At 60.7% G+C, this 23,848-nt stretch overlaps 2 protein-coding genes across 4 annotated transcripts; one reads left to right on the forward strand and one right to left on the reverse strand.

Annotated features, from left to right (window-relative positions):
* Positions 1–3,693: 3,693 nt before the first annotated feature.
* Positions 3,694–5,074, reverse strand: LOC123329886 (protein FAM246A-like). The gene has a single exon (XM_044929865.1). The coding sequence runs from the start codon at positions 4,698–4,700 to the stop codon at positions 4,017–4,019; it is 684 nt and encodes a 227-aa protein (XP_044785800.1). The 5' UTR covers positions 4,701–5,074; the 3' UTR covers positions 3,694–4,016.
* Positions 5,075–9,178: 4,104 nt separating this feature from the next.
* On the forward strand, positions 9,179–18,468 carry ZNF74 (zinc finger protein 74). Of its 3 annotated transcripts, XM_044929866.2 has the most exons (6): positions 9,179–9,628; positions 9,928–9,998; positions 12,441–12,571; positions 14,961–15,087; positions 15,362–15,457; positions 16,147–18,468. In XM_044929866.2, exons 3-6 carry the CDS (start codon positions 12,530–12,532, stop codon positions 17,718–17,720), a joined length of 1,839 nt encoding a protein of 612 aa, XP_044785801.1. In that variant the 5' UTR covers positions 9,179–9,628; positions 9,928–9,998; positions 12,441–12,529; the 3' UTR covers positions 17,721–18,468. The 3 variants fall into 3 exon arrangements, with proteins under 3 accessions (XP_044785801.1, XP_006065614.3, XP_044785802.1); XM_006065552.4 differs by lacking the exon at positions 12,441–12,571 and having other exon boundaries at positions 9,180–9,628; XM_044929867.2 differs by lacking the exons at positions 9,179–9,628; positions 9,928–9,998; positions 12,441–12,571 and adding an exon at positions 12,585–14,699.
* Positions 18,469–23,848: the final 5,380 nt, after the last annotated feature.

Here is a 23,848-nt window from a genome sequence, read left to right on the forward strand (position 1 = left end):
CCTGGGGTTTGGGGAAGGCAACCTGAACGCCGGCAAGCGGCAGACGGCCCCGTCAGCACCGCGGACAGCGCCAGGCGGGTAGGGTGCCGGCCTAGCCTCCAGAGCGACTGAGGCACGGACCACAGCCCGGGATCCGCTGGGCGCGGAAGCCGGGGTCCGAGCCCGAAGGCGGGGTGGGGGCGCAGCGGCCCCCCGGACCCTTTGGTCAGGCGGCCGTGTTCTTGGGACGTCCTTTCCAGCCAGCCGCCCGAAAGTCAATGGCCCTGGGACCCAAGGTGCCCTTCCCATCGAACGTCGTCCTTGCTGATGGCCGTGTCACTCCTGGTCCCCAGCCTCCGTTCCCTGGTCTGTAGGGGCATGACAATAGCACCCCCGACCCAGGACTAATGGGGGAGGGGGCGGCCGTGAAAGCGAGGCGTTCAGGCGGAGACCGGCCGGCGGTGGTTGCAGGCAGCTGGCGCCGCCCAGCTGTCTCCCAGGCTGGAGGAGCCGCCCCTGCGGTCCTCTCCGGGCCTGGAGCCTCGAGGCCTCAGCCACGCCTCTGGCCCACCCTCCCAATAAAGGCACCGCCCTTGCCCTCCGCCTGCGTCGCCTGCTGCTCACCACCGCACCATGCAGGCCAGCCCTGGCGCTTGCCTTCCTCACGGTGCGGCTGGCGGTATGCGCTCTGACTCTGAACCTGTTTGTCTCTGATCCTCACCTCGTGGGATGCTCCCTCTTCTCCACGTGACGCCCTGCCCCTGGCGAGGGGCGTCGTTTGAGAAGGAAGGTGGAGTCGGGAAAGAGGAGACCAGGGTCTGCCTGGCACCCGCTGGCCCAAGACGTGGCTCCCACCCTTGGACGGCGCTGGGTCAGTGCTCAGGCCGGGATGGCCCATGTCAGTCCGCAGGTGCCTGGTGCTACGACTCCCTGGCCCTAAGTTGTGCTGAGAACACCAAGCTGCTTCTAGCAGGTGGACCTGTGAGCCTGCGGTGTGGCCAGCCCAAGTGGGAGCAACGGTGGAGGCCCCTGGAGTGGGAGACCCTCCCTGCCCCCCTTCCCAGGGAGCAGCTGCCCGAAGAGCTGCCCCTGAGACAGTGCTGCGCGCGCTCTGGCCAGGCCACTTTGGCGGGAAGGGCAGTGGTGGCCTGTCCGGTGGGGCCTGGGTGTGTGTGGGGGCCACCTTCCTCTGTGCCCCCACGTCTCCTGAGCCCCGCTAGAGACCCAAACCTGTTCCTCCAGGCCCCACCTGTTGGAAGGAGACAGCCCCAGCCCATGGGGCCCAGCCCAATCCCCATCAACATCGACCTTCACCAGGTCCAGCTAGACCCCGCTTTCGGGCTCTTCATCTTCCAAGGCCATGACTCTGCACCTCCAGGCCCGTGGACCCTGGAGGATGATGGTCATACGGGTCAGCACCCCCACCGACAGGACCACAGTCCCCTTCACAAGGATCCCCACCCTCACACAGGAGATGAGACGCCATCCAGGGACCAAAGGCCCCACACACACACAAGGGTCAGGAAGCCCCACAAATGGATGAAGAGCCTCTACATTCGGGACGGGATGCCCCCCCAGGAACCAAAGTCTCCATAAACGGCACAGGAACCACACTGGTGGAGTCCCCAGCAGAGGTCAGGGACCCCGCCCCCAGGAGCAGGCAGCCGCTGTCCCCCGAGGCACAGAAGTGAGGCTGCACCCAGAGCTCAGAACGCCTGGGGTGCCTCGCAGTCACCCCAAGCCAGCATTCACGGAGCCGAGGTGGGTCAGGACCCAGACTCCTCCCCTCCGTGCAGGGCAGGGGCTTCCCCCACCATCCGTGGACGCAGCTGGCCAACAGGGGGGCCCAGACACCCGTGTGTTGTGGTTCCACAGAGGCCCAGCCAGGGAGCATGCCTGCCAGACGGAGACCTTTGCTCTCACCTTGTGCCCTGGTGGGTGAGGGGAATAAGCACTCTGTGCCCCTCCCAATGGGCGCAGACCCGCACAGGCCCCTGGAGATGCGGGGCGCCGAGGTCCCCACCTGCCTACTCCACCCTGCAGCTTCGCTTCCCCGGGGGGCCCTGGGCGAGTGGGCTCCGAGCACAGCCTGCACACACGGGCCGCGCTGCCACATGGAGGTGGGCGGGCATGGGGAGGTGGGGCCGGAGTGCCCCACGGAGGCCGTGCCAGGGGACCTGGGTGGGGGCGGCTGGGGACCTCCCAGGGTCTGTCTCCCCAGATGCAGGCGGTCCACGTGAACATCCGGGGACACCCTGAGGGCCTGGGTGGGGGGCGGGGGCGGTGGGGAGGTGGCCACGCTGTTGGCGGTGAGGCAGGGCCAGTGTGACTCCTGGCGGGGAGGGGGTGCTGGGCCAGCTGTGTGATGGCCTGCTTCCAAGCAAGGGGTCTTGGCTGGGCCATTGGCGCCTCGAGGATGAACAGGGTCTGTGGGCAGGTGGCCCGTGAGAAGCTGCGGACCCGCAGGGTCAGCGGGAGTGGCTCTGCCCCCAGCGAGGCCCCGTTCTTCTCTCTTCCCACTTGGTCTGCCCTGCACCCCTCTGAGTGTCCGCCTGTTGAGAGCCACCCCCACCCCAGTCTCTCACTTGGAACCCCCTCCCCAGGAGCAGGACTCACAAGGCCAACTTCTGGGAGGTCTGGGGCTGAAGAACCGGCGGGGGATGGGAAGGCTGGCACAGGAAGCCGGTTCCAACTCGCTGCCGCCCCTCACCTGGGGGCCTTTGTGAATCTGGCATCCACTTTCCCACTGGTCTTGCTGCTACCCGGCACCTCTGGCCTCTCGCGCTTCTACGGCTATGGCGGGGTCGCCAACCACAGCGGACTGCGCGCCCGCGGTGTGCTGGACAGTCTTCGGGGACGCGGTCCCCCTCCCCCAGCCCTTCCCCCGCCACAGCAGCCTCTTGGCGAACGCAGGGTCTTCGCTTCCCACAGCACCTCGATCTGCGGGGCAGCCCCCACCCCAGTCGGTGGGTGCAGGGCTCTGCTGGCCCTGGGGCTCAGCCTGTGGCTCTGGCAGGGCCCCTGGGCAGCAGGCAGGACCCCCTTCCCACAGTAAAGGACTCACGCAGTGACCTTGGCCTCCTGTGGCTGGGGGAGGGACGGCCTGGGTGCACCTCTGATCTCCCCAGCCTCTCCCAGAAGCCCAGACTGCCCTAGTCCCTCTCAGAGGCAGATTGTGCCTGCCCTGCCACCCTACACTTTGTCTGAGTCCCCAGTGAGATGGAAGGAGAAAGGCCGCCTGCCAGTTGGTGCCTGCTAGCACACGATTTATTCCATAAAGGAGCGGGCTGCCCAGCCTAGACACCGTGTGGCTTGGTGATGCCTCTGGCTGCCACTTCACTGAGGCCAGGAGATGAGACAGTGCCAGTTCCTGGCTCTGTGCTGGAGGCCTCGCTGGGCAGGCGGCCCCTGGGTAAAGTGTGCTGTGGAGCCTGCTGTGGGTGGACACTGGAGAGACTCTGCCGTCAGGTGACTGCCCGCGGCGAGGGTCCGTGAGGGCCTTGCTGTCAAGGCGAAGCTGATGGTCCTGGAGGCGCTGACCAGATGTGCAGCATCCAGGAGCGGGTGGGCACAGCCGGGGGAGTGAAGCTGGCTAGGGTCAGGCTGCAGTCCAGGGCCCGAAGTAGAATGCTCTGTGCATCAGAGTGACATTGTCCCAGGTGAGCCGGTGTCCTGGTGACGGTCCCTGCAGCCCACGTGTCCCCGGTGCCTGTTGGACTTGGTGTGTGGGTCAGGCTCGCCACCCCAGCACCGGACAGCCGGTCTCCTCCCTGAGATCATTCAAGGAAACACACGTACAACCCCTCCCCCAGGCGGGGGGACCCTGGGCTCTTGCTCCGCGGTCTCCCGGAGGCTGGCAGACCTCCACCCCGGCCTTTCTCCAGCGCTGCCTGCACCAGCCGCGCTCCCCAGCCCCTTTCGGTGCCAGAGCGCTAGCGAGCGGCGTCGGAGGACCCTCCTCGCTCCGAGCCACGCCCCGCAAGCCCCGGTCCATTTCGGAGTAGCAAAGCCGGGCGACCCACGGCGCTGCCCCAGGCTTAATCCCCGCCGCCCTGCGGGGCCCCGGGCGGCACCGGGGTCTTCTTGAGGTTCTTCCTGGCCGGGGCCCGGTTCGCGCCGCCGTCGGCCGGGCCGTCTGAGGCGTCGTCGGTGGGCCTCGCGCCCGCGGCCAGGGCGTTCACGGTGCCCAGTGCCCGCAGCAGGGCCGGGCCTCGGGGGACGCGGGGCTCGCGGCGGGCGGCCGGCGGAGGCGGCAGCAGCGCGCGCAGGGCGTCCAGCTCGGCCCGCAGCTCCGCGCGCAGCGCCTCCAGCCCCGCGCCCAGCTCCGCGCGTACGGCCGCCAGGCCCTCCTGCAGCTGCCGCTCGCTCACCTCCAGGACGCCCGCCGGGTAAGTGGCCCCGCCGCGCGGCTCGCCGCACACGGAGCACACGGAGCCGCGGCTGCGCTCCTCCGCATGCTCCCCCGTCTCGGCGGCTCCCGCCGCGGCCCCAGCGCGCTCCACCAGCCGCAGCAGTCGGGGCGCGTCGGCCCGAGCCGCCGCCTCAGCCCGAAGCTGGCCCCGCAAGCGAGCCAGGCGGCCCGGGCCGCGGGCTCCGTCGGGGCCCGGCCCATTGGGCTGCGGCTCGGGATCCCGCCGGCGGCCCACCGCGCGCCGTAGCGCCTCGCTGGCGCCGTAAGCGCTGCGCGCCTGGACCCACGGGCGCCGGGGCTCCGCCGCCATCCGCTTGGCTGCCGCCTCCACCGCCGCTTCCAGAGCCCGGCCGGGCCTGAGCCCCAGCCTGCAGCCTAGCGACCAATGGGGCCCGGGCGACGCTCCGTGGAGAGGGCCCCGGGGGGACGGCTGTGGGAACGACCGTAAGCCTCGGGGGATCCGGCCTGGGGCCCGGGGAACCCCGGCAGGCCTGAGATCCAAGGAGCCAGGGGAACAGCGCCGCGGGTATAAGTGTGCAGGGCTTGCCCGCGAGACCACGCTGTCAGTGGGTCCCCAGAGGGGCTTGGACAGGCGTCAAACAGAGGCGATGGGGACGTGGAGACACCCAAACCCAAACGGGGAGCCGAGCTCAATCCTCTGCTCAAAGCCACTGTCCCGGCCCAGTCAGGGCAGGAAGGCAAGCGCGGTCCGGGCCCCCAGCCCCGCCCACTGGCCGAAGCCCCTCCTCCCACACCAGGTCCAGGCTCTATCGGGAACCCATCACTCCAGTGCACTGCGGCCCCAGCCTTCGAGCTCCGCAGGGTCCCTGGTGCGCTCCGCTGGGTCCCCGCCTCCGGGGGCTGCCGGAGGTCGCGCAATCTCTCGCTGTGTGCTGGTCCCGTCCTCCTCCTCCTAGCGACCCTCCCCACCCCCTAGGCCTTTGCCTGGCCTGCCTGGGGGGAACCCCAGGTCCCCCCCGCTCCTGGCTGCCCCCACGCCTCCCGCTCGGGCAGGGCAAACTTCCTCGACCAGCGCCCCCCACTGGGTACCTCGGGCCCCTCCCGTCGGAGCACCCCTTCCAGCACCCTGGAAGTCACAGGTAAGCGGCTCTGTTCTCCGTCCATCCACGGCAGGGTCCTCACCACGGCCCGTGGTGCCGAGTCGGCTGAATGTCGTCAGATAGGGTCCTTGGCTGAATGCATCTGGGGCGGAGGGTCCCAGGTGCAGCTACCCGCGGCCAGCCGTGCACCTCCCCGTCCCTCACAGTCCCCTGCTGGCTCCCCCTTCCCTCACCTCCTCACCGCTGCACCCCCTCCATTCTCTGCTGCCGTGGCGCCTGCACCATTGCCCCGCCCACCCCCGGGCCACGGACAGGGCGCAGTGCGCCCCTCTGGAGGGCAGGGTTCCCACCCCTCGCCCTGGGCATGTTGTGCTCACGGCACCAAGGGACTAGTTAGGGCTCTGGGCGCCCTGGGGCCGCCCTGGCAAACTGTGGGCGGGGAAGGCCTGGCGAGGATCCAGGCTGGACTGGGAAGGGAGATGGCAAGACAGCTGCTGGAGCCTGTGTCCCCGGGGCCCCTGGGGGACTCTCTGCAGCTCTGTGCTCGTGTGTGTGTGATTGGGGGTGCAGTCAGCCCTGTCCATGGGCAGCCCTGGCCCCAGGTTACCCTCTCATTCACTCACTAACTCATTCGTTGGAGCCTGTCACCCTGGAAGGTGCAGGGGGAGGGGAGAATCCAGCCCTAGGTCCACCCCTCCAGCCCCCCCTTCCTGCTGAGTCACCTGGCCCCCCAGGGACCCCCAGCATCTGGCCCAGCTGCTCCCTGGAGCCTCGTTAACCATACCCCCGCCAACCTCCCCTCCGTAATTAAAATCAGGCTGACACAGGAGCCCTGGATGGCGTGGCCCATCAAGCCCGGCTGTGTGACCCAGGCCTCTGTCCTCTCTGAATCTCGCCTGTGGCACCCAAGAGGCCCTCAGATCCCCAGGAGGGGGCTGCAGGGAAGCCCTGAGGGTGTGAGCAGGCGTGGGGGAGACTCCAGGATTGCTGACAGGTAGATGGGAGTGTGAGAGCCGTGAGGGATGAGAGTGGGCAGCCTGGGCCCTGGGCAGACAGAGGCCAGTGGATCCGGTGTGACAGGGGCAAAGACAGACGGGAGGAGAGGCCCTGGGGGCCCCATGGGTCCTGGGGGGGTCACAGAGGTGTCGGCCAGGGTGAACAGGACAGGCAGTCAGCACAGCTCTGATCCCCAGAGGCTGTGTTCCGAGTCAGGAAGCCGGTTTCGGCGACCCCGGCCTGGGCTTCATAGGTACAGGGCCAGGGCGAAGGCGAGGCCTGGGGCAAGAGGCGGCCGGGGCGCCCAGCGGACGCTGTGACCACGGCTGTCGTCCCTGCGGGGGACGGAGCTCTGGGTGGGGGCCACACCCAGGCCTGCTCTCCAGTTCCTCCCAGGAGCTCCTCAGGGTGGGGCCTGCCCAGGGGAGAGGGGGTCCTTGCACGGAGGTGCTGACGGGCCCAGCTTGTGCCCCACGGTGTCCCCGGCCGAGTGCCAGGGCCAGGCCAGCCATGTCCGTGGACAGCCACCAGCTCGGGCGTCCCCAGCCCGGCTCTGCCTCACACTGGCCCTCCCACCGGGCCCGGTGGGTGAGTAGCTGCCCATTAGCTCAGGGAGCCGAGAGGGCCCTGGGCTTCTCTGTGCAGAGGAGGGGGGCCGTCATGCCCTGGGATTTCCCTGTGGCCCACCCCGGGCTGTTTTCAGAGCGGCCACCCAGCCTGGAGGTTTTCTTTCCCAGGGTCCGAGGGCAGTCAGGAGCCAGGGTGGTGTCGCATGCTGACGGGGTTCTGGTGGCCGGGGGGCGGGGGGGACCCACAGGGCTGTAGCCTCGAGGTCCTCAGGGCAGTATCTGAAATGCAGGTGCTCAGGTTCCACCTCTAGGAGGCAGAGGGGGGGTGGCTGAACGCTTTTCAGCAGAGCAGTGGACGCCGCAAGGCAGGCGGTCCTGAAGCCGGCGGGGACGCGGCACAGGGGCCCGAGGGTGACAGGACCTCTGAGCAGGGCACCCACCGTGGGGGGTGCTCTCGGAGCTGGTCTTGGAGGGCACGGTATGGGCCGGGCTCTAGGCGGTGGGTGGCACTCTCTGTCTGGGAATTCTGGAGGGTGAGCAAGCGAGGCCGGCTGGGCGGGATCTGGACCACGGGCCCTCCCGGGAGGGAAGCCAAGGCTGTGGTGCCCCTCAGCGCCCAGCGTGCAGGTCGCGTGGCACAGCCTAGGCAGGCTCAGCTGCAGGTCTGGCTCGACCCACTGCGCACACAGGAGGCGGCTTCATCCTGCCTCATGGGCCACGGGTGGTCCCTGGGGCCTGGCCTGTCTCTCCCACCCCCCACCCACGTCGGAGCCCAGGACGCCTGAGGCCCGAGGGCCACCCCCTCCAATACCAGCGTCTCCTTTAAAGATACGGTCAGAGGGGGAGTGACTCGCCCAGGATCCCAGGGCAGGAACGGGGCTTCCTGTGGGGGTGGGACGCGGGCGCACCGTGCCTCGGAATGCCCCCTGCCCACCAAGCCCTGGGACTGGGCCCTGGCCTCTTGGAGGCCCTGGCCACCCCGGCGTTCCCTGGGAGCCGCCCTGGGTCAGCTGGCTCTGCAGGGAGCAACTCACCACCCAGCGTTGACCTTGGCCGGCCTCAGTACCTGGCGATGGCCTTGTCTGCCTAGCCCTGGCGTCCGCGGCCCTCACTGTCTGGCCTGGAGTGGCTCTGACCTCACCCTGTGGCCAGGGGTCACCGTCTGTCCCCATCGGATCTCTCTGCATCGACAGGCTGGCCGTGCCCTTCCACTCATGCCCTGTGGGCCGCCCCAGAGCCTCCACCGGGCCCACTTCTCCAGGCCTTGGCTTCGGCCCCGACCCTTTGGGTGGGACGCTTACATCGCCCCTCTGCCTGCACCCTCCCACCCAAGGGCCCCCCGCCCCCCACACAAAGCCCAGGCTCAGTCTGGCCCACCCCAGGGACTTGCCTGCCCCGTGCCAGGAGCCTCCTGCCCTTGGGCGGTGTGAGCTGCTCCCAGAGCCTCAGGTCACGGCCGCTCCCCAGGAAGGTGTGAAGAGGGGCCTCCGCGTGTTCCTGTCTGAGGAGAAAGGCCCGCTTGCGCCCGTGTGTCTCTGCTCCTGTTTTCCTTTCCCTGCACAGAGGGCACCTCACTCCTGCTTCTGGTCACCACCCGCGCGGAGCCTCCTCCTGGGGAACGGATTCCAGCCCAGGCACCACACACATACACACACCACACACATACACACCATATACCTAGACCACACACCAGACACCACACACATGCACACATCTTGCATACACACCACACATATATACCATGCACAGGCACCATCCATATACACCACACACAGACATATCACACAAACATCATACATACACCACACACAAACCATACCCACCACACACCATATACACACCACACAGACCCACACGCATCACACACACCGCACAAACAGCACACCACTCATACACACCACCACAACACACACACACACCACACAAACCACACACCACACACACCGCATGTACCACGCACACAGACACCACACACACACACCACACACACACTGCACGTATCTCACACACGCCCAGATGCAGGGGATTTCCGCAGCCTAGGGGGAGGGGGCGGGGCCCGAGCCCAGCGGTCCTGGCCCCGTAACTACACTTCCCAGAAGGCTGTGCGGCACGCACGTCAGACGGGCTGCGCCCCACGGCGCCCTCCGGCCCTGACGCCCCTGCGCGGCGCAAAGGCTCCTGGGAGTTGTGGGCGTCCGTCCCGCGCACGCGCGCGTCCCGCAGCGCCCCACGGGCGATCCTTTGTGGCAGCAGGCTTTCCGTGGGAGGCGGGTCGGTTCGGCATTCCGGCCCTTCGTTGGTCCGCCGGTCCGCCCCTCACCTTTGTGCCACCCTCGCGACCCTCAGCTCGGGGCGGCCAAGCCCGAGGCCTGGTCGGCCCGCGCGGACCCGGGAAGCGTGACTGACAGGCTGGCGGGGCGCGCCATGGGGCGGGAGCGCAGCCGGACGCGCCCAGCGCCTGCGGAGCCCGCCTGACCCCGACCTGGGGCGCGTAGCCGACCCCGCGGGGCTGCGCGAGCGTCCCCAGCCCCGGGAGCCTGGCCCGGCCCGCCCCCAGCCAGGGCGGCCGTCGAGGGAGGGCGCCATGGACACCCCGGAGACCCGGGAGGCAGGTACGGTTGGCCTGTCGGCCGCGGGCCTGGGTTTGCACGGGGAGGGCGCGCGGGGTTCCCGGAAGCGCCCCGGAGTCATGCCGCCGCCGCCCCCTCCCGGTGGGCACGGGGACGGGAACGGCGGCGCGTCTCCTCCGTAAGCGGGGTGTCCGAGACGCCGAATAGCAGGATTAGCCCCAGGTTCTCTTTGGTTGTGCCGAAGCTGGGGCTCGCCTCTGATTCCCCCTGATTCTCCCTGGGCTGGGGGTGCCTGGTGGCTGTGGACAGACCAGCCCCGTTGACTCATTCGTCCTTTCCAGATCCTGTTCGTCCCCTCAAAGAGATTGCAGAAGATACATTGCCTCGGGCTCTCCTGGAAGCCAGGTCCGAGGTGAGTGGCTGTCTTTTCTTTTTTTTGAACATCTTGTTCTTTATGAGGAGGGTTGGCATCGTCCTTCCATCATCCAGGCCGTGGGTCATCCAGCGACCCCCGATCTGGGTGCCTGTGCTCCAGTCCTCAGGGAGCTCTGGGTCCGGGCGGGGGCGGGTCCGGTGACGCCCGGGTGCGCCCTCCAGGCGAGTGTCGCTTGCAGCCGGGCGCAGCCCAGCCGCGGGCCGTCGCTCGAGACTGCTGTGTGCCCAGCATGTGCCGGGAGCCCTCGGTGGCGGATTTAGTGCCGCGCACACTTAGTGGGTGGCAGCTCCCATGAGACCACTTGGCTCATCTCCACACGCAGGCCCATGGGACACTTGCTGCGGTTGAACCTTGTTCGGGGGCGTTTTCTGGGAGTAAGTTAGGTAGAAGGATGTGGAACAGCTGATGGGAGTGTTAAGTTAGGTAGAAGGATGTGGAACAGCTGATGGGAGGGCTGGGTTGCAGCGCTGGGGGTCAGAGTGACGGTAGAGCGTTCGTCCCGATATGCTTTTTCTCTGTACCCAGTTCCTGACACAAGGCCTTCGTGGAAAAACGTGGAATTACGGAGTCTTTGGGGGCTCTGACGGGAATTGGCCTTGGGGCCGCTTCTGCAGCTGAGTGAAGCACAAATCACTCCTTTTACAGACTTTGGGGTTTTGCTCATCATTTTGTTCCACCACCTACCCCTGTCTGTCCTCCCCAGTGTTCAGAAAGGTGCAGTTGATAGAGACCGTATGGGTGAAAGGCTTGGACGGTTGAGAGTCCTTTGTCATTTTTAGGATTTGGTGATTCTGCTAACTTGTCGCTTGAAAGGTAGGAATGACTGTGAAACATGCGTGGTGAGCCGGGCCCGGCTTCTGCGACGCTAGAATGTTTTGTGAAACCTCAGGAGGCATGACGAGCGCATGCGTAGGTACATGGCCCCTTAGTGGGTCATAGATCCAAAAGGCCTGTCAAAGGCGTTCGGAAACGTATTTCAGGTCGCGGGGCAGATGACGGCACTGTGACTCTGTAGAGAACGTCCATGGCAAGTGCAGGCTGAGGAATGCAGGCTGGCATGTTCTGATGTCTGCAGCTGACCTTGAAATGGAGGAAAAAGCGGGGTGTGTGTTGAGAGCGCCACCTCGGAGGCACGCCCCTTCTTGTGCACAGATGTTGATCCTGAAACACCAGCTTCCCAGGCTTTGAATAGCTGGTCCTCTCTCTGAAGTGCCCTCCTCCCCCAGCAGTCTCGTACTGTGGCAAGGGTTCTTCCCGGCTGGGACATCCCCCATGGTCTGTTCTGACTCCTCTGCGGGTTGCATTACCAAATCTGCCTTTGATTCCACACCCTTTTGCTCCCTGCCCTGCAAAATGAAGACACACCGGACGTGGGCTTCTCCAGGTAGGTTGGGAGTGCCCCTAGAAAGGCCTCAACGTGGCTCAGGTCCTGCTCTTGCCTGTCGACACCCCCACACTGAAGCCACGTAGTCGCTGAGAGCTCTGTTAGCAGCTTTGCGTTCTGAGACCTTGTCTCTGTCCCTTCCGCCTTCTGCCGGCACCGTCTCGCTCCATCCCTGCGCCTCAGGCTCAGCGTGCGTCCTCACCCCCACCTTCTTGTCTCCCTGAAGTCCACTGGGGTTTTCGTATCAGGCTTGTTGTTGCTGTTCAGTCGCTGAGACGTGTCCGACTCTGCAGCCCCGTGGACTGCAGCACGCCCGGCCTCCCTGTCCATCACCAACTCCCGGAGTTCACTCAAACTCATCTCTGTTGAGTCGGTGATGCCGTCCAGCCATCTCATCCTCTGTCATCCCTTTCTCCTCCCGTCTTAAATCTTTCCCAGCATCAGGGTCTTTTCCAAGGAGTCAGTTCTTCACATCAGGTGGCCAGAGTATTGGAGTTTCAGCTTCAGCATCAGTCCTTCCAATGAATATTCAGGACTGATTGCCTTTAGGGTGAGCTGGTTGGAACATTGCATGCAATGTTCCCTTGGTATTTCTAATATTTTTAAAGAGATCTCTAGTCTTTCCAAAGTATTGGAGCTTCAGTATCAGTCCTTATAATGAATATTCAGGGTTGATTTCCTTTAGGAGTGACTGGTTGGATCTCCTTGCAGTCCATGGGAGTCTCGAGTCTTCTCCAACACCACAGTCGAAAGCGCTGATTCTTTGGCGCTCAGCTTCTTTATGGTCAGACTTCCTGCCGTATGGTTACACACAGGAAGAGTTCTCCAGTTTTGTACACGTGGGATGTGCTGAGTGTTGGCACCACACTCAGGACAGGGCTCCTCCATCTCCCAGAAGGTCCCTTCATGCCCCTTTAGAGTCCATCTTCTCCACCCGTCCCCTCGGCAAGCAAAATAATTTTGCCTTTTGGAGAATGTCACATGGAATTATCCTTGTGATTGTTTTTAATATTCATTTATTTATTTGCCACCAGGTCTTTGCTTGCGGCTTGCAAACTGGTTGTGGCCTGTGGGATGTGGTTCCCTGACCAGGGATCGAACCCGGGTCCCCTGCACTGGGAGCATGGAGTCTCAGCCGTTGGACCACCGGGACGTCCCTATACATGTGATTTTGTTCCTGATTTATCTCACTTAGCATGATGCTTTTACACCCATGTCCTGATTTGAGTCAGCAGCTTGTTTTTTGATTGCTGAATGAGACTCCACTCCGTTTTAGGTTGCTGGGCTGCCCTGATGAGATGCCACAGAGTCAGTGGCTCAGGACAGACATGCCCTGTCCCCTGGTTCTGGAGGTGGAGATCTTCAGATCTCAGAAGTCTGAGGTCAGGCTGTTGGTGGGTTTCTTCTGAGCTGCTCCCCTTGGTCTGTGGATGGCGCTTCTCCGTGTCCTCACGCGTCCTTCCCTCTGTACGCATCTGTGTCCAAGTTTCATTTCCTTATCACGACACTAGTCTTATTCAGGGCCCATGCTAATGACCTTATTTACCTTAATTACCTCTTTAAAGACCCCATCTTCAAGTCGAGTCACATTCTAACACAATGGAGCTTAGGGCTTCAACAAACTGATTTCCACACATGACACCACTGTGCACGTACCCCCCGTTTGTTGATCTGCTCACCAGCTGATGGACGTTCAGGGGGTGAGTCCAGATTAAGGCTATGACCAGTAAGCCTGCTGTAAGTATTGGCGGCCACGTCACAGGTGTGTTTTCTCGCGCGTAAATACCCAAGAGCAGGATGGCCGAGTCATACGCTCAGCACGTGTCTCCTTGTTGGTCTCTGTTGGTCTCGTTGACTGCTCTCTGTTGCTGCTCTTTTCTCTCTTCACTGATTTCTGATTCTTCTTCTTTCTTTCTTTCACTTTGGTTTCTTCAAGTTGAAACTTAGGTATTGTTTTGATACCTGTTCTCACATACCATTCACAGCTATAAAGTTCATTCTAAGTCCTCTTCAGGTTTCTGCTGAAAATTTTGATATGTTTTATTTTCCTTTTTCAGTTCAAAGGATTTCTCCTTCCTCTCTGTATCATTTAGGAGTCTGTTAATTCTAAATAGGTGGAGGGTTGTCCAGGTGTCTTCTATTGTTTCTAATTCTGCTGTAATCAGAGAAGGAAATGTGTGTGACTTGAAATCTTTCAAATGTACTGCGGCTTACTTTCTCACCAGCATGTGGCTTCTCTTGGTGAATGTTCTGTGTGCGCTTGAGAAGAACGTGGGCTCGGCTTTTCTTGGCTAGCGTGCTGTGGAAATGGCCAAGTCAGAGTTGAATCTTGGTGTCATTTGGGTGTCCCACGTTCTGACGTTTTCTGCTTATATATTGTGTCAGTTACTGGGAAAGACTGTCGTTAAGACCAGCTAGTGTAATTGTGGGTTTGTCTGTTTCTATTTTCATTTCTTTTTAAACGTATCCTGTGTGCCGGGTGCTTGTTGCCGCGCGGGCTCGTCTCTGCTTGTGGTGGGTGAGGGTCACTCTCGAGTTGCGCTGTGTGGGCTTTTTGTTGTGGAGTGTGGGCCCTAGCGGAGAAGGCACTGGCAGCCCACTCCAGTGCTCTTGCCTGGAGAATCCCGGGGACGGGGAGCCTGGTGGGCTGCCGTCTGTGGGGTCGCACAGAGTTGGACACGACTGAAGCGACGCAGCAGCAGCAGCAGCAGCACTGTTTCATGGATGCTTAATTCTTCTGATCTTATTGGCTTTTCCTTTTAGTCATTTGGCTGGACTCTGGACAGAGAGCACTTTCTGAAGCTTTTGCTGCAGCGCAGTTGCTTGACAGTGTTGCCAGCCTCTGCTGTTCGCAGAGTGAATCACGCGTAGGCGCACGTGGAGCCTCTCTTGGATTTCCTTCCGCTTAGGTCGCCTCAGAGCACTGAGTGGCGTTCCCTGTGCTGTAGAGCAGGCTCTCCTTAGTTAGGCTTATACGTAGCCCCAATCTCCCACTTTGTCCCTCCCTTTCCCCCTTTGGTGTGTGTTGGTGTGTGTATGAGCGCTGGATTTAATTCCTTACATGTGCTGGGATGTGGTGAAATTCCTTAGTATGTAGTTGGATCTTTCTGAGACTTTTAAGTTTCGGTGTGAGCCCAGAGAAGCCTTTAATCTCCGGCTAATCTTGCCCAGAACACCGGGGTTCCGGACCAGAGTCACACGGAGAGTCATGGGGCCTTTCAGGACACTTGGAGCTGGAATGACCGAAGGGGGCACCGCAGACCAGGGGCCAGCGTTGGGGAGGGTAGGAGCAGGTGAGGGCAGGCACGTGGCCCAGGGAGAGCACGGGGCCTGGCGGGAAGAAGTGGGTGCAAGCAGGAAGGACACGGAGGGGTCCGTCCGCCCTCAGGGCGCGGTGCGGGCCTGTCTGGGGCCGTTTATGTCTACAGCACAGCCTTTCGGCCACGCTCAGGACGGCTCCCGAGGTCTCTGATGCTGAGCTCCTGCGTCACCCAGGAACACAGGTGGACTCTACCGTACTGGGTGAGAGAGAACGAACACGTGTGTCCTTCCAGGAGTCCGTGACTTTCAAGGACGTGGCCGTGGACTTTACCCAGGAGGAGTGGGGCCAACTGGACTCCCCCCAGAGGGCCTTGTACTGGGATGTGATGCTGGAAAACTACCAGAACCTTCTCTCCCTGGGTAAGATGGTGCCCAAGGTGAGGAGGCCAGGTCCGGCATCTCTCCTTGGGGCCAGGCCTGGCAGGATGCGGCCTCCTGTCTCTGCCCTGGAGACAGGGCATCTGCCCATCTTTGCCTGCAGGTGGGGCCTGGAGGAGAGGGAGGGGTGGACAGGCCCTGGGAGCCCAGCCTGCCCTGGAGGGGGCGTCAGTCTCCGTGGGGTCCTCCTCTGAGCCCCCTTCCTCAGCGCTGATGCACAGAGCGCCCAGAGCCACGCCGCTTCCTCCCCGCGCAGGGCCTCCGGTCTGCAAGCCAGACGTCATCTCCCACCTGGAGCGAGGCGAGGAGCCATGGCAGGCTCCCAGAGATGGGCCTGCAGGGCCCGATCCAGGTGAGCGGGGCGCGGAGGCGGAGCCCCTCCACGCCGCTCCTGCGGTCCGCTGCTGCTCCCTCTGCGCCTGCCCAGCCCCTCCTGCCTCCCTTCCCTGAGCACACATTGAGCACCGACTGTGTGCCAGGACCCGTGCTGCGGGCACAGTGACCAGAACGGACACAGCCGGTTGCCTTGAGCTGGAGAGAGACAGGAGCATCTGCACGTAGAGTGTTCACACGAGGGGCTGTCAGTGTGGACTCAGAGCCCCCAAGGGCTCCTCCACCCCCGCCCGGCTCTTTACAGAGCGGCCTGGCTTCTGGCTTCTTATGAGACTCCGGCCTCCCCGCCGCCCCGCCTCCTCCCCGCCGCCCCGCCTCCTCCCCGCCGCCCCGCCTCCTCCCCGCCGCCCCGCCTCCTCCCCGCCGCCCCGCCTCCTCCCCGCCGCCCCGCCTCCTCCCCGCCGCCCCGCCTCCTCCCCGCCGCCCCGCCTCCTCCCCGCCGCCCCGCCTCCTCCCCGCCGCCCCGCCTCCTCCCCGCCGCCCCGCCTCCGTGTACTTCGCCTGCCCTGCTGCCCCGCCCACCGCCCTGCCCCTGCACCCGCGTCCGTCCGCGCTTCCGGCTCACCGGAGCTCTGGGCACACCCCGCCTTGAGCCCTGGCGCCGCCCCTCCGCATGCTCTCAGAGGGTGGCCTCTTGCTTCCTACCAGAACCAGGATGTGAGCCCGGGCCTGAGGCGGAGGAGACGCTTGTGTACAAGGAAGAGCCTCCCTGGGAGCTGATCGCAGTCGGGCTGGCGAGGTCCGGTGTGCACAGCCCCTGGTTCGGCAACGGGTGTACCTGGGGGGCCGGCGCAGGGGGCCCGGCGACTGCTCTGACCCGAGGCCAAGCAGCCTACGCTAGTGCTGGGCCCGCCGAGGAGCGCCGGCGGGGCAGCTATGAGTCCAAGGAGGCCCTTGGCCTGCAGAGCGCCCTGCCGGCCCAGCCCCGCCTTCCCGCGGAAGGAGCCTTCCCGGAAGGCCAGCCGGGAAGAGTGCGGTCCGCCGGGGCCGGGAGCCGGCGCAGGAGCCAGGGTGCAGGGAGCGGCCCGTTGGCGTGCGGCGAGTGCGGCAAGGCCTTCCAGCGGAGCGCGGCGTTGGCGCTGCACCGGCGCTGGCATGCGCGGGAGAAGGCCTACAAGTGCGGCGAGTGCGGCAAGGCCTTCAGCTGGAGCACCAACCTCCTGGAGCACCGGCGCGTGCACACGGGCGAGAAGCCCTTCCTGTGCGGCCAGTGCGGAAAGGCCTTCAGCTGCCACTCGTCCCTCAACGTGCACCGGCGTGTGCACACGGGCGAGCGGCCCTACAAGTGCGGCCAGTGCGCCAAGGCCTTCAGCTGCAGCTCTCTGCTGGGCATGCACCTGCGCGTGCACACGGGCGAGCGACCCTACCGCTGCGGCGAGTGCGGCAAGGCCTTCAACCAGCGGACGCACCTGACGCGCCACCAGCGCGTGCACACGGGCGAGAAGCCCTACCGCTGCGCCGCGTGCGGCCGGGCCTTCGCCTGCCACTCGTCGCTGGCGGCGCACGAGAAGCTGCACAGCGGGGACAAGCCCTTCCGCTGCAGCGACTGCCAGAAGGCCTTCAGCAGCCGCTCGCGCCTGATGCTGCACCAGCGCGCGCACACGGGCGAGAAGCCCTTCCAGTGCGGCCAGTGCGCCAAGGCCTTCAGCTGCCACGCCTACCTGCTGGTGCACCAGCGCGTGCACAGCGGCGAGAAGCCCTTCCGCTGCGACGAGTGCGGCAAGGCCTTCAGCTCCCACTCCTACCTGATCGTGCACCAGCGCGTGCACACGGGCGAGAAGCCCTTCGACTGCAGCCGCTGCTGGAAGGCCTTCAGCTGCCACTCGTCGCTCATCGTGCACCAGCGCGTGCACACGGGCGAGAAGCCCTACAAGTGCGGCCAGTGCGGCCGGGCCTTCAGCCAGAACCACTGTCTCATTAAACATCAGAAGACCCACTCGGCGGAGAAGGCTTTCAAGTGTCACGAGTGCGGCGAGGTGTTCAGCTGGAGCGGGCCCCTGGCAGAGCACCGCAGGCTCCACGGCGGCGAGAAGCCCTTCGCCGTCCAGTTGGACCAGCGCTTGCTGAGCCCCTACTACGTGCCCGGCGGCCTACTGGGCGCGGGAGCCTCGGGCGGGAGCAGCGTGGGCCCGGTCGATGCCCTGGACGTGGCCGAGCTCCTGGGTGTGGCCCCGCCCTCAGGCAGCAGGAGTTTCTCCCTGGGGAGCAACCCTAGAAATTAACGTGTGTGTGACACACCCACCTGCCACCTGAAACACACCTAGAGGTTGTGGGCTGCTGGAGAGGGAGCTGGTGGGAGAGCGCCGAGGGCGTCCTGTCCTCCCCCTGACGTTCGGAAGGCGGGGCGGGGGCGCTCTCCTCAGGCGAAGGGGGGGGCCCTGTCCTCACGTCCTTGGACAGCTGCCTCCTCGATTTGCATCCCGAGTTTCTTCTGTAAACTCTTTTTTGTTTAACATGATAATTAAAGGGGAGAGAAAACTGGAGAATCACAGACAGTATTACTTCTAAGTGAACGCTCTGTGCCAGGAGGGGAGAGTAGGCTCAAATGGTGGGCCTTTGGGAAGAAGCAAGTTCCCCGGACTCGCCGCACTCATGCGTTAGTGGCCATGCAGCCCAGCGTCCCGTCTGGCCACCCCGTCCATGGTGGAAGCAGGCTTCATACCCCAGCTGGCGAGGCCACCTGCAGGGCAGCCCCAGACCCCACGGTGCTCAGCCCCCAAGAGGAGGCGCGCCTGGTGGACCCAGAGAGGGGGAGAGATGGCGTCCCTCTGGGGCTTGGTCATGACTCGCTCATCCTGCTCAGTTTAAAGCAGAGACCAGCTGCCGGCTCACATCTGTACAGAGGACTGGAGTCGATGACACACACTTTTATTAAAGTATGTATGGAGGCTGAATAACCACATTTCAGAAAATAGAGAATTAAGGGAAGAGATGCCCATCGTTCTTAATAAAACTGCATCTTGCGCTTTGGTGCGTCTTCACGGTTCTGTAAGCACAGTGCGCGTCTGTCCTTCTGGTCCCCCAGCGTCCTCACCGCATGGCCGGCCTCTCTCCAGCAGAGCCTGCTGTGTTTGGAGCTGAGGTTCTGGAGAGGGCGGGCTGTTCTGTTAGCTGTTCTTCCATTGGATGCGAACGTTATTTCCAAGCCGTCACTATTATAAACCATCCTTCACACACCATCTTTTTGCATTCTTCCTCAACGTGGTGCTCCGGTAGCTTGCTAGAAGTGACAGTTTTGAGATAAAGGAAATGAACTGCGTGCTGCGTCGTTCCGGCGTGCTTCTGGTTGTGTGAGGACAGCGACACCGTCTCTGTGAGCAGAGCCGATGGCAGTGGTCGGGCACCGCCCGGTCCTGGAGGCTCAGGCTGGTCCTGCCGGGCTGGCTTCTGGGCCCTCGGTGCCGACCCACCGCTCCTCCAGCGTCCCTGAGGCTGCAAGCCCTTCCCTGCGGCAGACAGGGACGCTCTGACAACGTCATTGGCAGAAAACAGAATCTAGCTTTGATTGTTACCATAGTTATTTCTCTTAGTTTAAAAGAAATTCACATACAGATTAGCACATACACACACTGCTGCTGCCTGCCCGGCAGGGCTGCTGGCAGCCTCAGCTGACAAGCACCTTACCGCTTCAAGCGACCCCTTTTGATAATGTTCAGTTGCTCAGTTGTGTCTGACTCTTTGCGACCCCATGGACTGCAGCACGCCAGGCTTCCCTGTCCTTTACCAACTCCTGGAGCTTGCTCAAACTCAGGTCCATTGAGTCGGTGATGCATCCTCTGTCATCCCCTTCTCCCACCTTCAATCTTTCCCAGCATCGAGGTCTTTTCCAATGAATCAGTTCTTTGCATCACCCGGCCAAAGTATTGGAGCTTCAGCTTCAGTCCTTCCAATGAATATTCAGTATTGATTTCTTTTAGGATTGATTGGTGATCTCCTTGCAGTCCAAGAGACTCAAGAGTCTTCTCCAATACCACAATTTGAAAACATCAATTCTCTGGCATTTAGCCTTCTTTAAGGTCCCACTCTCACATCCATACATGGCTACTGGAGAAACCATAGCTTTGACTAGATGGACCTTTGCCGGCAAAGTAACATCTCTGCTTTTGAATATACTGTTGATGCTTGTCAGCTTTTCTCCCAAGAAGCAAGTGTCTTAATTTCATGGCTGCGTCACCATCTGCAGTGATTTTAGAGCCCAAGAGAATAAAGTCTGCCACTGTTTTCCACCATTTCCCCATCTATTTCCCATGAAGTGATGGGACCAGATGCCATGATGTTAGTTTTCTGAATGTTGAGCTTTAGGCCAACTTTTTCACTCCTCTTTCACTTTCATCAAGAGGCTTTTGAGTTCCTCTTCACTTTCTGCCATAACGGTGGTATCATCTGCATATCTGAGGTTATTGATATTTCTCTCGGCAATCTTGATTCCAACTTGTGTTCATTGAGCCTGGCATTTCGCATCATGTACTCTGCCTAGAAGCTAAAGAAGCAGGGTGACGGTACACAGCCTTGACGTACTCCTTCCCAAATTTGGAGCCAGTCTGTTGTTTCGTGTCTGGTTCTAACTGTTGCTTCTTGACCTGCATACAGGTTTCTCAGGAGGCAGGTAAGGTGGTCTGGTATTCCCATCTCTTTAAAAAGTTTGAAATGGAATGTGTTATTAGTGTTCTTCAAGAAAACCGTTGGAAATACCCTTTGGCCCCTCTTCATTGATGTCTCAATGCTCTTTTATTTACATGAAAACTTTGTGTTCTCATCATACACATAATACATGTATATTGAAGAAATTGGGGGGGAATAGGTGTACAAGAATTAAAACAATCCTCAGTTCACAGTCATGGCCTGGAGATGCATTTACTCCTGTTTTTTTCTCTGCATGTATACACTTTTTTTTTTTAAGCGTAAAGGGCTTTATTATAGGCAAAATTATTTAAGTCAATAAATTTTTAAGAACTTAACACATGTTCTGACTCCATCTACTGCCGCCACCGTAGCGCCCCCAGTGTTTGAGCCGTAACCTTCACGATAGCCCTTTTCCACAAAGAACTCGGCTCAGTCCACAGTTGTAAGAGTCGGTCCACGATTCTTTCAGGTGGACTTCTTTGGTCTCCAGTGGAATATGGACACGCTTGAAAAATTCCCCACCTGTAATCACTGGAATCCAGTGTCCTCAAGGAGTTTACTGTAGGACCGTATTTAGGGTCAGCGGAGATGGCTCTGCCTGGTTCTGAATTTCAGACATCCTCTAAACATGTTTTAGGGCTTCTCTGGTGGCTCAGTGATAAAGAATCTGCCTATCAATGCAGAAGACAAGAGTTTGATCCCTGGGTCAGGAAGAGCCTGTGGTGAAGGGAATGGCTATCCACTCCAGTATCCTTGCCTGGGAAACCCCACGGACAGAGGAGCCTGGTGGGCTACAGTCCATGGGGTCGCAGAGAGTCCGACGTGACTTAGCAACTAAGCAACAAACGTACATTAAGTGCAAACCGTGGTCACTCCTGAGCGTCCAGCCGAGGGCCGCTAGTATGTGAGCCGCTAACACGTGAGATCAAAAGCAGTTTGGGGATGCCCCCGGCGGTCCAGCGTTGCACTGCACACTTCCACTGCCGAGGGCACAGGACCAGCCCTGGTCAGGGAACTAAGATCCCACAGGGCACAGTGCAGCCAAAAGGAAAGCTTGTTAGGTTTTCGGAGTTTATTAGCGACTCTGTTTGCCATTTCCTCCCCCCAGATCTAACACAGCCTCTGAATAAACGGAACCACGTGGTTACTCTGTGAGGTGACCACAACCATGTCAGTCTACTGAAAAAGCTCCATCAGGATACAGTTCAACTACACACGTTCCCTCTCTTTCTGGCCGTGCCACGCGGCATGTGGGGTCTCAGGTCTTCAATCAGGGATCGAGCCCGCGCCCTCGGCATGAAGGCGTAGTCTTAACCCCTGGCTCACCAGGGGGCTTCACCTGGAGGTGCATGCAGCAGCAAAGCCCAGGCAGCCAAAGAAGCAAAGCATTAGAAATAGAATTATTTGTTCCTGCATTTTGACAGTTTAGTTCTCTTTTGTCCACTAGTCCATCTTTGCATGTACACAAATACATGCAATATATAAACATGTAACACATGCGCACACACATGCAGCACAAATATCCACATCAGTATATACGCTGGTATACATGTATAATACATACAGGGCCTCCCAGTGGCACTCCAGTGCTTAAGGATCACCTTGCAACGCAGGGCACACCGGTTCAATCCCTGGTCCACGAAGATCCCACACGCCGCGGGGAAACAGCCCGAGTGCCGCTGCTTCTGAAGCCGCACACCCTGGAGCCCGCGCTCCACAGCAAGGGAAGCCGTTGCAACGAGAAGCCGTGCTCCACAGCTGGAGGGCAGCCCGCACTCACAGCAACTGGAGAAAGACCTCCCAGGTGATAAAGACGCAGAGCAGTCAGAAACAAAAAAAATGTTTTTATTAAAATTAAAAATAATATTAAAGCAGGACACCTTTCAAATATACGTGTACCTATATACAATATGCACATATACATATCGATATACACACACATATGTATATGCAATATGTACACACTTATTGCCCTAGCATCAACATTTTCTGTTACTGCATTTTCAGTGTACAGAGGTTTTTGAATTCTGTGTAGTCGGGTCTATTCAATTTTTCTTTCCTTTATCCTTTGCCTTGGCTCAGATGCCCTTCCTTACATCCTTTTTTGGTTGTATTTTATATTTACTCTTAAATCCACCCAGCTGGGATATATGTGTCCGAGGTTCCGCATCTTTCTTGAACTTCATCCCCGACTGTTCCACAGACCTGCCTGTCTTCCCCATTCCTGCTGCTCTGTAATTCATAGAGAGTAGGACTGGGGTCACATTTTTAGGAGGTTTAAAAAAATTTTTATTTTCAAATTTTTCTAAGTGAGCCAGGCAGGAATCATTTTCTCAGAACTTGGCCTCTTCACGCCCCTGCAGCTCTCCTTGGGGTTTTGATTATAACTGGCCAGCTTGGAAAGAATTAACATAGTTCTACATGAGATTAGGTCTTCACATCAAAGAACATGGTAGATGACTGTTCATTCTAGTCTGCCTCTAGCCATCAGAAAAGGCTTACAGGGCTTCCCTGGTGGTCCATGATAAAGAATGCGCCTGCCAATGCAGGGGACGCAGGCTCGGTGCCTGGCCCGGGGAGACCCCACTTACTGCAGGGCAGCGGAGTCCATGAGCAGCAGCTCCTGAAGCCTGCACACCACAAGCCCGAGCATAAACCAAGACCCAGCGCAGCCAAAACTAAATGAAAAGGAGACGTAAAAGGAGAGAGCGCTTATCATCGCCTTCGTATGTGCTCACATACGGATTGCTGACTTCAGTGTAATTTTGCGGGGTTTGTAAATCAGCCACAGGATGAGACACAGAGGCAGCTCTTTCTGTCTATTTCACACCGAGCAGATCTGCTGGGTCATTCCAGAAAGTCCCTAACGCGTTATTGGTTTATCCTGTTTTCTAAGTAAAGTCATTACTTGGAAATAAAAAGCTTGCCTATCCTTTTTTGTATGATAGCCTTTTATTTCATTTCTTCCTAAAACCCACACTGTCCAGCACTTCAGGACAACACCGAGCTGGTAGCAGCGGTCACCTGTGGCAGACTCTGGGGCAGGGCGACTCAGGACGTGTCCACCTCAACGCTTCGGCCTCTGAAATGGGTGCAGCTGTGGAGGCCACGTGGCCGGTGCTGACAACCAAGTCTGCTAGAGGTTTGGGGCAAGTGTTGGCTTTCTTGATAGGAGACTGCTCCTTCCTCTCCCCGGAACTCAGATGCAACGCTTGGAGGCGTAGCACCCATTTTGCACCCGAGAGGCAACTGAGGACAAAAGCCACACACAGTGGACGACACACGAAAGAGCCCCGGGCCTGGGGTGGAACCGAGGGGCTGTTTCACCACCGACATCCAACTTCCTAGTTCTTGTTGTGGGCTTTCAGCTGTTTTTCTCACATCGGCCCTTCCCCGCAGCTGTCCTCCTCACCAGCACAGCATCTGGGTCTGTAACCAGACCAGGCTTGGTCTTGCCCCGTGCACAGCAAGCCGAAATCCTGAGACGCCCAGCCTTGTAGCCAAGCAAGAGCTAGTCTCAGACGCGCCTTTCCCCAGCTCAGCTCAAATGAGACGCAGCTGACCCCAAGGTCCTAGAAACAAGGTGGGCAAATCCCTCAAAGTCTGCCTCCTGGAGGACGAGCATGTTCTGAAGGGCCCTGAGGGGCTTCCCAGACGGTCCAGTGGCCAGGACTCCAGGCTTCCAGCACAGTGGCACGGGGTCAATCTCTGGGCAAGGAACTAAGGC

Source organism: Bubalus bubalis, chromosome 17 (genome assembly GCF_019923935.1).
Source record: "Bubalus bubalis isolate 160015118507 breed Murrah chromosome 17, NDDB_SH_1, whole genome shotgun sequence".
NCBI lineage: Eukaryota > Metazoa > Chordata > Mammalia > Artiodactyla > Bovidae > Bubalus > Bubalus bubalis.